The 14,250-nt window shown below is 36.3% G+C and overlaps 1 protein-coding gene across 1 annotated transcript in view; it reads right to left on the bottom strand.

The window, feature by feature from the left end:
• Positions 1–14,250, bottom strand: part of MTREX (Mtr4 exosome RNA helicase) — a 126,520-nt gene that overhangs the window by 72,006 nt on the left and 40,264 nt on the right. Inside the window, exons 7-14 of the mRNA XM_015140078.3 lie at positions 13,593–13,683; positions 11,927–12,051; positions 10,762–10,860; positions 10,200–10,302; positions 8,281–8,412; positions 5,748–5,827; positions 4,380–4,490; positions 2,155–2,256 (exon numbers count right to left, since the gene is read on the bottom strand). Coding sequence (XP_014995564.2) covers positions 2,155–2,256; positions 4,380–4,490; positions 5,748–5,827; positions 8,281–8,412; positions 10,200–10,302; positions 10,762–10,860; positions 11,927–12,051; positions 13,593–13,683 — 843 coding nt within the window. The remainder of the gene's footprint in view (positions 1–2,154; positions 2,257–4,379; positions 4,491–5,747; positions 5,828–8,280; positions 8,413–10,199; positions 10,303–10,761; positions 10,861–11,926; positions 12,052–13,592; positions 13,684–14,250) is intronic.

Below are 14,250 nucleotides of genomic sequence, written 5' to 3'. Positions count from 1 at the left end.
CCTACCACGCTCAGTGTCTTCTTTGCAGAGCCCACCTTTACCTCCCTTTCCCCTTTGGATGTCCATTCCATTCCCCAGGTACCTCCTTCCCAACAGTGGAGGGGTTAAAGGGAGTCCCACTGCTGCTACCTGGGGAATGGGGCCCTTAGGGGCCAAAGCAGAGGGCGGGGGGTTCACCATTAGGATTCCATTGTCAGCCTGGTTCAATCCTTTGATATGGCCCATAGCCCTTTCCCATCAGGCTCCACTGCTCCCTCTTCTACAGTGGCATGAAGGTGCTATCTGGCATCTGGCATAGTATAGACAGCCTGGGAGTAATCACTGCACATCCATCATACACACCCATTGTGCACACCCGCTGTGCTCCACAAGGAAGCAGGAAGGAAAGAGTTGCTTTGTTAGGGAGGGTCCCAGGCTGCTTAACTCTCTCCTTCTCTTGAGCTTCTACACATCTCTCCCCAAAACTTAACCATATTGTGTGAAATGTCTCTGAACCCTGGGTGGCTGGGCACTGGCCTTCTCAGAGGTTCCCTTGCCCAATCCACCCTGTGCCTGCTTCCTCTAATGGCATTAGTCTTCCAGTCTGGACCCCGATGAGTCTCAGGCTAGAGGCAGCCCCTGTGGGATGTGGGTGGGGACGGCTGACTGCTTTCCCCTAGAAATCATCATCAAATCTGTCATGGTACCTTCCCCCACCACAAACCAGGCTGGAACCCAAATTCCCTCTCTCCACAGCTGCCTTATTGGGTAGGAAGGGGCTAGGGCCCAACCTTTGCCAGACTGCAGGGTCCCTGCTAGCATAGAGGGTTTGGCTCCCACTCAGCAGCTCCATTCAGCTTTTGCCAGGGGGCAGCCTTGGGCCAGGCCCTCCTGGTCCAAGAAGTCCTGGCCCAGAAATGTCACTGACTCACCATACTTATATTTCTCTTTTGTATAGCATCCAACATTTTAAAATACAACACATCATGAAAAACGTTTTGTCTTTATTTACAGTTTTAGTGAGGGTACTTTTCAGCATTTTGATGATTTGTAATTCCTTTCAGAAACTTCTCCAAGCAGAGAGAATCACCAATTCCAAAAATAAAAGGTTAAATAAAGGACTACTTACAATTTTCCCCAAAGCCAGGCTATGGGAATTCAAACGAGAAATCTTTGTTCCATCACTTTCTTTTCACCCCCGCCAATGTTCTACTGTCTGCTTAACAAATTCTCATCTGCTGTTACTTATTTTAAGGATTGCCTTTCTATGAAGCATTCCCTGACCCCCAGCTGACTTTGTTTCTTATGCTATATCCCTGTACATACTTCTCACAGTGTTTACAGCATAACATTTTATTGTATATCTGTCAAAAGAAACAAGTCTGTATTGTCTTTTTGTTGTGTCTACTTCAGCATCCCAGTCATCTACCAGAGTTCTAAATTCATATTTTAAGTTTGGTAATTGCTTACTAAATGGGGTACTTGACTTTTAAATCTGAAGGGCAAAATAGATGCAACTACAGCCACTGTAGTGGTGCTTTAAAACCTTAAACCTTAAGAAATGAAAACTCTAGACATATTTAAAATGATTTAAAGCATTCATAAATCACTTGCACACTTAACCTCCTATCATCAAACTCCTTCACTTAAAGGAATCTCTTTTTTTTGGAGGAGAGGTGGGAGTGAAGGAGTCAGGATAAAAATTTAAGGGAACAGAGGTTTGTTCGATTAATTAATTTATTCAGAGTCAGGGTCTCACTGTCCTCAAGGCTGGAGAACAGTGGTGCAATCGCAGCTTACTGGAGCCTTGACTTCCTGGGCTCAAGTGATTCTTCCACCTCAGCCTTTCAAGTAGCTGCGACTACAGGTGCACATCACCACTCCCAGATGATTTTTGCATTTTTTGTAGAGATGAGGTCTCGCTATGTTGCCCAGGCTGGTCTCAAACTCCTGGCCTTAAATCATCCTCCCACCTTGGCCTCCCAAAGTGCTGTGATCATAGGCATAAGCCACCACAAATGGCCAAGAGCCAAGGTTTAATCTTGATGAAATTGTATTAGCTCAGATTCAAGTTCTTAAGTAGGTTGGACTTAAAATCTCAAAGACTATGTAAACCAGTTATCTGTAGTACAACAAAGATAAAAATTGTTTTGATGTATGAATTGCTTTACTTACCCACCGGAAATCCTTCCCATCAAATTTGCGGGCATTTGTAAATAAAACAGTTCTAGCTGGCATGTTAATTCCCATAGCAAAAGTCTCCGTGGCAAATAAGGCCTAAGTAAATAAGTAATTCTATAATTAAACATGTATTTTAAGCTGAAAACCTAGTTTTATAATTTTTAAGTGTTAAATAAATGTATTAATTTTTAAAATTAGTTAATGAGACCCTACAAAAATAAAAAACAATATGCTATTCTCAAACCTATTTCGTATTTTATATATAAAATTATTAATTAACATTTAATGTCTCTCATAGCCCAGAAATTTGGTAATTCAGAGAAAACAGACTTTCTGAAATTCTAACAGTGCCAACTAGAGAGAATGCACACTGGTCTTACGAACAAAGCTTTAGGTCATAGAATAGTTTTCTAAACACGAACACATTTCCTGGCCTTTGCAACTGATGACGCAGTGATTTTGAGGACCACTTCAGTATTAGAAGATCTCTCAAGGAAGACTAGAATCAGTGACTCTGTTATACACTTCTAAGACCAACAAAAATAGTGGTTTAGGTACAAAAAGATATACATATAAGTAAAGTCATTGAAGTACTACATTCTCCAAGAAAGAAGTAAAAAAATTTTAGTCCATCATCTCAATAGCATATTATTCATTCATTAAAAAGAATGAAGAAGAATCTGACATATGATGAAATTATATAACAAGGGCAGTATTACTGACTTTTTTTTGTTGTTTACAAAATGACTAATTCATTATCTGTATGTATACTAGTAGGTATTTCTGGTAAGTGATGGGATGATCTTTCATTTTTTTACTTTACATAGAACTGCTCTATTTGAATTTTACAACCAGCAAGTACTGCTTGTTTATGTTAAAAGATCCTTTAAAAGTGGGGCTCAGCAAAATATATAATCTAGAAGGGATATACCAGGATCTAGGTATAAATATTGGCCAATTCTTGATCTAAATGACTTCAAATATTTTCTTTAAGATAAGTAAATTTATCTTAAATATTCTACTTAGTGCTGAGGTTCTCACAATAAATCTCACATATGATTTTTTAAATGCTAACAATTTTTAAACATAAAATAATGTATGAGGCTGGGCATAGCAGCCTATAATCCCAGCACTTTGGGAGGCTGGGTGGGAGGATCACTTAAGGTCAGGAGTTCAAGACCACCCTGGCCAACATGGTGAAACCCCGTCTCTACAGAAAAAAAAAAAAAAAAAAAAAAATTAGGTTGGGCGTGGTGGTATGCTACTGTAGGCCCAGCTACTTGGGAGGCTAAGGCAGAAGGATCACTTGAACCCAGAAGGCAGAGGTGCCACTGCACTCCAACCTGGGTGACAGAGCAAGATTCTGCTTCAAAATTAAAAAAAAAAAAAAGTATGACTCATATATAGACTTATGATTACATTATGATGTTGTTTCCCATTTTTAATATCCCATTTCTCGGAATAAGTATCAGTACCATTAAAAAAAATGAAATCAGATGCTCTCTGGTTTAAATTAGAATATTCAAAAAACTCTCTTTCCTAATTGCTGGTTAATTTTAACCAGCAATTTCCTTGTCTTCTCTAAACTAATCCTTTTATTCTGTATATAGAAACAAGTTTACAACCCCAGGTTTAGTAATTAAATACACCTTCTGCAACATTCTGTGGTATCCAATAGTGTTACCACTACATTCTTTGTTTTTGTTCTTGTTTTTGAGACAGTTTTGCTCTTGCTGTCCAGGCTGGAGTACAATGGTGTGTCTCCACTCACTGCAACCTCCGCCTCCCGGGTTCAAATGATTCTCCTGCCTCAGCTTCCCTAGTAGCTGGGACTACAGGTGCCCACCACCACGCCTGGCTAATTTTGTATTTTTAGCAGAGACGGGGTTTCTCCACGTTGTCAGGCTGGTCTCAAACTCTCGACCTCAGGTAATCCGCCCACCTTGGCCTCCCAAAGTGCTGGGATTACAGGCGTGAGCCACTATACCCGGCCACCACTACATTCTTTAAGAAAGGAAACAAATGGTTTTTTTTAACCTACACTCCAAGATTTATTTAAGTATAACAGCATATATAAACATCAAGTTCACTATTTAAGTCATTTCATTAAGCCTTGTGAAACACACACACACAAAACTGCCTATAAACAATGTTCTCTAATTTTCAGACTCTTCATACAACACAATATGGGGGCATAAAAAATAAAAATAAAACCATACCTTTATCAATCCTTCAGAAAAGAGAATTTCTATAGTTTCTTTCAAAATAGGAAGTAAACCACCATGGTGAATACCAATTCCCCTCTTCAAAAGAGGAAGTACATGTTCTACCTGTGATTTTGGAATAACACTGATTTTACATGTGAGAAAATGGTTTTTAAAATGTTAAACTAACTCAATTAAGAAAAATGAGTAAATAATGCTTTCTCTTTAAAGAAACTTAGTAAAATCTTTCCAGAATAAAAGCAAAACACAAATCTATATTCTCACAGATTATTAAATTCAATATAATTCTGGCCTAGTTCATATGAAAGGCATATAGTAAATATACTTTACAAATGCTTTGCTGACTTAAACTTTCCAGCATCACTTCATCTCCTCAAAAAACATTACACGCTATGGGGGCAGTTTTTGCCTGTAGAAAATAAACTTAAAAGATACTGGCAACTCAAACCCCCCAAAAATAAATCACTGTAACACATATTTAACATGAATATGTACTTAATCTAAAAATAAATCAATTATTGAAGAATTATTTTAACAATCTATCAAATGCCATTAAATACTTAATACTAGAAGTGCGCGATAACAAAGATGTATAAAAACATGGCTCAGCCCTCAGATACTACTAATTCACCCAGGAAGAAAAGCTACAAAAAAGTTTATACATCAAATACCCTTTTCAAACAGCAAGAAACATGTTACCACAGTCTTATGAAAAATCCCTTACAAATCAAGGCATTCATCTGTAAAGGAAAGTATGATGACTTCCCAAAGTTTCTTTTCACCCAACAGAACTTTCATACCAGTCTAACACACTATTTCTCAGCTCTGGATGCATAGTACAATCATCAGGGGAACCTTTAAAAGATTCTGATGTCCAGGTCGCACATCAGATCAATTAAATCAGAATCTCTGGAAGTGGCACAAAAGCATCAGCATATTTTGGAATTCCCAGGCAATTTCAACAGTCGAAGCAAAAATACACTGGATTAAGGCAAAGTAGGTGTGTTAAATTCCTCATTAAACACACGATTTTCAGTAAGGGTTCTCTCTTATTTTATGTGGTAGCCTTATGGATTAAAAAAGTTAATGACTTAAAACTAGCATTAAAAATTCTGTAATACTGAGAACACTAGTAATTTTCACACCATGCTAGCTCTCAAAGTTCCTTCAGGCAGCAAATCTTTCTTCCTATTGACTTTTTGAAGTTTAAAGTAAAAGTCAAAGTATCATTTAAGTGCATATCACAACATATATGCTGCAGTGTGTGAAAAGTGTAATAGAGTAATAAAACCAAGCAACATAAAGTGAATATAAGAAATCTATTAATATCTACACTTTTATCTACTGATACTGAAAACTCACCTGAGGGAGTTTTTTATCTTCATCGGATAAGCAATCAATTGCATTACTGAATACTTCTTCAACCATCTTCTTTTCTTCATCTAGGAGAAAATTCAAGGGTACAGAAAATTCAAGGGTACAGAAATATCAAAATGAGTCAGTGATACCACACTTCACACATAACAAAGAATAAGGATCTAAAGGCCAGGCGTGGTGTCTCAAGCTTGTAATCCCAGCACTTAGGGAGGCTGAGGCAGACGGCTGGCTTGAGGCCAGGAGTTTGAGAACAGCCTGGGCAACATGGCAAAGCCCCGTCTCTGCAAAAAACACAAAAAAATTAGCCAGGCATTGTGGCATGCACCTGTAGTCCCAGCTACTTGGGAGGCTGAGGCAGGAGGACCACCTGAGCCCAGGAGGCTGAGGCTGCAGTGAGCCATGATCGCACCACTACACTCCAGTCCTGGCAACAGAGTGAGACCCTGTCTCAGGAAGAAAAAAAAAAAAGAGTCTTTAAAGAGCAAAAGTAAAGAGGTGGCATTTAAAATGGTTAAGGAGAAAGTAGATAAAAATTATCCCATAATCAATATAATTCTCTGCCTTTCAAAACATATCTAGTAGACTTAATTCATGAAAAAAACACTGTCTTACAAAAATAATAACAATAACCACATCTAGTGCTTTATATATAACATGTAAGTCTAACAATTACAGGACACAGGAACTATTATTATCTACATTTTACTACTATGTAAAGTGAAGCTTACTTTTTAATAATTAGCACTACTATTAAATGTGAGAAAAACAATTCCAAAGCCCATGCTCTTTCTTAACCATTGCACTGCCTTCTTGTGCAGAGTCTACCAAACAATATGTACTGAATAAATATTTGTTAAACCAAATAAATATTTGTTAAATTAATTAGTATGCAACCCTGCCAACTTTAAGTTTATTTGGCACTTGTAGGTAAAACATTTATGGGCAGAACAATTCAGTCTTTAAAAAAACACAAACTATTATTGGCTTTAGGAGGCTATGATGGCTATCTGTCATTTGTTACTTTTACTCATGGAAAAGTAGGAATTAGCTTTAAAATGCACAGATAAAAAAAAAACCTGTCTTGATAAAGAAAACAATACAACTGAAATTAAAATTTGGACGCCTTAAGATATTATTTACTTTTCATTGTACTGGATTACATGTGTAAAAGGCAGAGTTGAAAGATAATCAGGTTGGTATTCAGTACACTGCAATTCTTGGCCAGTGGTATGGTTTGAATGTGTCCCCCTAAAGTTAATGTGCTGACCCCTTAATCCACAATACAACAGTGTTGAGAGGTAGGGCCTTTAAGAGACAGGGCCCTCATGAATGGATTAATGCCTTTATCAGAGGAGTGGCTTAGTTATCACTGGTATGGGTTCCTGATAAAAAGATGAGTTCAGCCCTCTTCTCCCACCTTTTGCTCTCTCTTGCATGCTCTCCTGCCCTACTGTCTTCAGCCATGGGATTCCACAACAAAAAAGGCCCTCACTAGATGTGCTGGGTCCCTCAAATTGGATTTCCAGCCTCTTGAACTATAAGAAATAAATTTCTGCCTTTCATAAATTACCTAGTGATATGGTTTGGCTCTGTGTCCCCGCCCAAAACTCATCTTGTAGTTCCTATGGTTCCCATGTGTTGTGGGAGGGACCCAGTAGGAGATGACTGAATCATGGGGGTATGTCTTTCCTATGCTGTTCTCATGATAGTGACTAAGTCTCATGAGATCTGATGGTTTTAAAAAATGGGAGTTTTCCTGTACAAGCTCCCTCACTTTGCCTGCTGCCACCCACGTAAGATGACTTGCTCCTCCTTGCCTTCCACCATGATTGTGAGGCATCCCCAGCCACATGGAACTGTGAGTCCACTAAACCTATTTCCTTTGAAAATTGCCCAGTCTTGAGTACGCCTTTATCAGCAGCGTAAAAACGGACTAGTCTCAGCTATAGTCACAGCAACACAAAATGGACTAAGATAGTCAGGTTGTGCTACTATCTTAACTGTGTGACTTTAAGTGAATTACTTTTGCAATTAATGTATAGAAACAATTTGCTGATTTGCTAAAAGTTATATCACTTTGACTGAGAATTACAAAATAGTTAAGCAAAGGGCAGGTCTTACTGGTTTACACTTCAGTGAGAATGAAGCATAGTATTTTCTATATAGAAGGTGGTCTAACCAAGCTACAAGACCTACCCTTAAGTGGTCAAATAGAGAACCATAATAACTGAGGAGTTTTATGATAACAAAGTGTAAGAAGGCATGATTCTAATATTTTTTATAGGGTTCTCCGAATTTTAAATAGAACAATGTACACATATCTTTCAATAAAAGGAGAAGAAAGGAAAGAAAGTATAAGTCAAGGCTCTTTAAAGCTTTTACAAATGTGCTGAGTACTGCTGTAAGTGTAAGGTGAATGGCATATCCTAGTAATACATAATAGATAAAAATATTACTAGAAATATATTTTACACTCGTTTTCACACAACATTAAAATGATACTGAAATGATGTAGTACCTGTGTTGAAATCTAATTTGGTCATTTGAAGTGCATAGGCTTCACAATCTTTCTTACTAAAACTGAAAATAATCACAGGTTGGAAATTTCTTTCCATAATCATCTTCACAATTTTGAAAACATTTGATGGTCCTGCAAAAAGAGTAAATAATACACCAAAATTAACTCAAAATAGATCACAGATCTAAATTTAAAAGCTAAAACTATAAAACTTTTAAAAGAAAAACATAGTAATAAATCTTCCTGATCTTGGGTTAGACAAAGCATTCTTAGATATGACAACAAAAGCATAAACAACATAAGAAAAAAAAATGCATGAACTGGACTTCATCAAAGTGAAAAACTTCTGTGATTTCATGGACACCATCAATAAAGTAAAAAGACAACCTCAAACAGAATGCGGGGAAATATTTGCAAATCGTCTATCTGATAAGGGTCTAGTATCCAGAATATGTAAAGAACTATCATAATTCAACAACAACAACAACAATGTTCAACATCATTAGCCACCAGGGAAATGTAAACTGAAACTACATTAAGATACCACTTCACATCTAATAGGATGACTATAATCAGACATGCAATACTAAGTATCGTGGAAAAATTATATGTGAAAAAATTAGGTCCATCAGATTATACTACTATCTTCCCAAATGGGAAATCAGGGCAAAACACATAATCTGAGTTTCAATTACCCATTACCTAGCCTAGGGATGCTGTAATTACAGAAAGATGCCTCTGTTTCTATGGAGGAGGTGTACGGTGATACAAAGGATATAGAGAAAATGGAACCCTCATACATTCCTGATGAAAATGTAAAATGGTATAGCCACTTTGGAAAATACTTTGGCAGTTTCTCAAAAGGTTAAATATAGACTTTCCATATGGCGCAGCAATTCCACTCCTAGGCATATATCCAGAAGAAAACACCTAGTCACACAAAACTTGTATTAAATAGTACATTGCATCAACGTTAGCAGCATTCCTAACAGTCAAAAACTAGAAGCAACCCAAAAGTCCATCCAATGATGAATGGAGAAACAAAATGTGGTATATTCATACAATGGAATGTTATTTAACCATGAAAAGGAATGAGTACATATAGCATAAAATGAACAAACCAGCTGGGCACAGTGGCTCACACCTGTAATCCCATCACTTGGGAGGCCAACGTGGGCAAATCGCTTCAGGTCAGGAGTTCAAGACCTGCTTAGCCAACACGGTGAAACCCCGTCTCTACTAAAAATACAAAAATTATCCGGGTATGGTGGCAGGTGCCTATAATCCCCAGCTACTTGGCAGGCTGAGGCAGGAGAATCACTTGAACCCAGGAGGCAGAGGTTGCAGTGAGCCAAGATAGCACCAGTGTACTCCAGCCTGGGTGACAGAGCGAGACTCTGTCTCAAAAAAATAAATAAAATAAAATAAAATAAAATAAAATAAAATAAAATAAAATAAACGAACTTTGAAAACATTATGTTAAGAGAAAGAAGCCAGTTGCTCCAAACATATGAAATGTACAGACAAGTGAAAGCCACAGAGATCAAAAACAGGCTAATGATTAGCTAAGTCTGGGGGATGAGAAGGGAAAGGCTGGGGGAAAAGGGAGAATAACTGTTAATGTGTACTGGGTTTCTTTTTGGTACATGAAAATATTTTGGAACTAGACAGTGGTGATGGCTGTACAACTCTGTAAATATACTAAAGACTATTGAATTGTATACTTTAGATGAGTAAATTCTATAACATGTAAATTATACTTAATGTCATACAAAAAAGATAAATATTTATTCAATTTTATCATATCTCATCTAGATCTTTACATAGCTTCAGAAAAAAAAACTAAGACAAAAAATGTCAGAGTAATTTGAATACACAATTTACATGTAAAATTCTCTCAAAGCAAAGTTCCAAATTACCTTTTGTTCCTCCTTTCCGCCCTTTCTGGTCTCCTTTGGCCAAATCACCTGCATCTCGAAGCACTTGCATTGCAGTATTAAAATTATCTTCTCTGAAGTCACCCTGGCATCACAAATTTTTTCTGTGTAACTTCACTAATATTTAATCATAAGTCAAACATTTTTCATACATAAGGCTTCCTCAAATAAAATAATTTAGTATAATAATGAAAGCCACTAAAAAAGTCCAAACATGATCTGTGGTAAGAGGTATTAAAAGGTGAAAAAGAAGTAATAAAAAATGTAGAAAAGCAAAACATAAGATATCTGAAACATGTCCAGAACTCCTATTCTCTAGGCATTTTTAAATACTGGGAAGGAGGGAAATCTGATTCATGCATAAGAAAAATAAGTCTCAAATATAATGTTTGAAATAAACACACACACAAAAATCAAGACTGATTAAAACTAAGACACACGAATGTATCTCTGCCATTCTTCTCTAATTCCAAATTAAAAAAAAAGCCAAGATATTAACAATAAAGCATGACATTATAGATTTAAAAAGCACAATTACTCTTACATTTTCATCAACCACAAGATGCAGGCCATCTCCCCCTGCTGGAAAAATGTAGTGTTGCAATGGAGTGGGCCGATAATCTGTGTAAATTACATGACAAGGCTGTAAAAAGAAAGAAATAATTAAACATACAGAATTTTATTTCTTCAAAATAAAACCATACCTTAGTCCAATCTAAAAGCTCTTAAGAAAACCAAGTAATGAATTCAACATTTCAAAGAGAAAATACTTCAAAAAACTCACTAAAACCCAGGCAAGAGAAAAATGTAGAAAAATTAGGTCTATGAAATTATACTACCATCTTCCCAACTTACCAATTCCCTAACCAGGGCTAAATACATGACCTGAGCATCAATTACCCATTACCTAGCCCTGGGATGCTGTAATTATGGAAAGATGCTTATTTTTCTACAGAGGAGGAGTACGGTGATACAAAGGATCCGTGAGCTAAAACGGAACTTTTCTGCCCCACCCAGGCTTTTCAGAACCTTAGTATAAAGCAGCAGGTTGATCTAGCTTCTCCCTAAGATCCACTGGGTTTTTCTACCCTACAGAAGCAATATGGGAGAATGTCATAAAAACACGATCAGGGAGCTTATAAACAGGTAAGTTCATGAGAGTATCAGTATAAAGGAAAATTAAGGGCAGAAAAATAAAAGCAAGAATAAATTCAGTATACGTAAACAAATGCCTGTTACAAGCCTATACAGATGCTAAAGTCAGACTAGAAAGGCAAAACAGAAACAGTCAGTAAAAAGTCTGTGTTTACAGGACAAAAATCAAATCAAATGCTCAAGAGATGCCCAGCTTTTCCTGGCACCAAAGCATTAGGGGAAATTCTGTGTACTCATGGATACCTATCTAAGTAAATGAAGTAGTTTCTAAACCTGGCAGATCATCAGATCAACTTGGGAAATTTTGAAAATCGGAGCTCCCAAGGCACTATTCCCTGAGATTTAGATATAGTGGGTTTGCGATGGGGCTCAGAAATCAACATTTCTAAAAAGCTAGTCAGTTGATTTTGATAAGCTGCTTGATTTGAGAAGTAGTTTACCATTAAAATTTTATTATTCTGGACAACATCAGGAAAAAAGCATAGGGAGACTAGAGCAAGGCTAATCTGTAATATTTTGAAAATTGAAGACATCAAAAAAGGAAGGAAAAATACCTGTTTATGTAAATGGCAAATCCATTCAGCAAACTGTCGGGCATTTGGAATAGTAGCCGAAAGAAAGACATAGTGGACGTTATCAGGAAGCAAAATAATAGTTTCTTCCCATACTACACCACGTTCTGAAAAAAATAAATATAAACTTTGGACTATAGTTGGACTACAGTGTCACTCTGTGATAGCATCTAAAATTACATTCTCTGAAGTTTTATAGTTAGAAATGCAGACTTTACCCAAGAATATTTTAAGCCATAGAACCTTACTGAAAACAATTTCTCACCATTAATCTATCCAGTAGAAAATCAGTAGACTAAACCACTATAAATACAATGTACTCTGAAATAGCCTACAAAGAGCAATTCCAGGGTTAATCTTTCCAAACAACCTAACAAGAGCCTCAATGACAAGGCAGCGGAACAGTATTTCTATGGCACAGCATTGAAAAGTAATGGTTACTGACTTGTAGAAAGTTGTAGCAACAAATTTAGAAGATACTATTACTATTCCAGATGGCATCGTTCACCCAAATTATCCTTGTGATCATCTGGAGATGAAAGAAAGACTTGATGAACGATAAAACTGTAAGTCATTTTTATTAAAATGGAAAAGGTTTGACAGCTTCCCTCCTAAAATAAACAAATCAACAAAGGATTTCTGATTCTAAAACCAAAACAACTCTCTTAAGAGCTTAATTTTATAAATTTGGAAAGGGTGAAATATTCAAAGGGTAAATGATTTCTTAAATTCTATTACTTTCTCCATAAATACAGCTTGATTTAGTGAGCTAGTTTAAATAAAAACCAAATCTTAAGTGTGTACATATTAAACATTTAACTTTTCAATGTGTTTGTTAATGTTAACCCTGCCAGCACCCTAAAAATTCCAAGCATACTTACTTTTTCATTACGAGAGTGTAACAGCCTAATTAAGGGGCATTTGTAAGTTTTTATTTTTGTTCATTTTTATTTCATAATCCTCACTTTTTTAAAAACCATAAACACGTATTTTATAGTTACTGAACTAAATAAAAATCAGGAAAGTTAACTTTGCAAGCTAGAAGTTTTAGAAATTCTACAACATTAGTTCTATTGGTGAGCTCTCTATTAGAAGCATGCCAGCTTTTAATTTATTTTGCTTTATTTGAATTTGCATTCCTCACCCAGCAAAAGTTACTATTAAGGAGCTGTACTTGAATGAAATCTTAATGGAAAAATAGTATCATGTTGTCCACAATTTAAAGAAGCAAGGCCAGGTGTGGTTCATGCCTGTAATCCCAGCACTTTGGGAGGCCAAGGTGGAAGGATCACTTGAGTCCAGGAGTTCAAGACGTGCCTGCTCAACATTGTGAGACACCATCTCTACTAATAAAATAAATAAAAATTAGCCAGGCATGGTGGTACACGCCTGTTGTTTTAGCTACTTGGGGAACTGAGATGGGAGATCAAGTCTGCAGTGAACCATGATGCTAATACTGCACTTCAACCAGGGTAACATAGTGAAACTCTGTTTCAAAAATAAATACGTAAATAAATATAAAGAAGCAACAGTTTATTGAACCCGAGTCACACAAAAACTAGAAGCAAAATTTAACAATAACTTGCTCAAAATTCCTAATGTCATTCTAAAGGGAAACACATGACATATATTTCAACACTGAATATACCTGAATCTCTCATATAATGAATTTCATCAAATATAACCCAAGCAACTTCTCGCATAACTTCAGAACCTCTGTAAAGCATACTTCTCAAAATCTAAAGAAAAAAGTGAAAAATTTATTTAGTTGGATTCTGACATAACAGCTAATAGTTAGACAAAAGTTGTTTTTTCCAAGGAGGAATTGTGGATTTTTTTATTAAATGGAAATTTTAAAATAATTTTAAAGGGTTACAGAACTTACTATTTAACAAATATTAACAAAAGTAATATTATATTGTTGTATATTTATATATTATATATTCCTTTTCTCATAAAAAACAAAGTAAATGGCTTCTAAACAGTTACTAATCAGATACGATCCACAGAGAGAATGATCACCCCTACTCTCCATATGTCTAGAATATGACACAACTTCCTTCTATATATAGCACCATCCCAAGATTCACACTTTCTAAAATATAAGTACAACTTAAATTATCCTCTATTCAAAACACTGGATCATCCCTGAGTGCTTGCCCATTTTTTTCTGCCTCGTTTTCTTGCAACATGGATACTTCCTGGCAACTGTTATCCTAATTTTTGGAGTTGATGAAAACCTTCCACAGATGAAAGAAAGTTCTGAAAATGAAAAACAAACTTCCATGAGGCGACCAAATGAAAAG

Source organism: Macaca mulatta, chromosome 6 (assembly GCF_049350105.2).
Source record: "Macaca mulatta isolate MMU2019108-1 chromosome 6, T2T-MMU8v2.0, whole genome shotgun sequence".
NCBI lineage: Eukaryota > Metazoa > Chordata > Mammalia > Primates > Cercopithecidae > Macaca > Macaca mulatta.
Note: the sequence above shows the minus strand (reverse complement) of the source record. Positions and strands in the feature narration are given on the sequence as shown.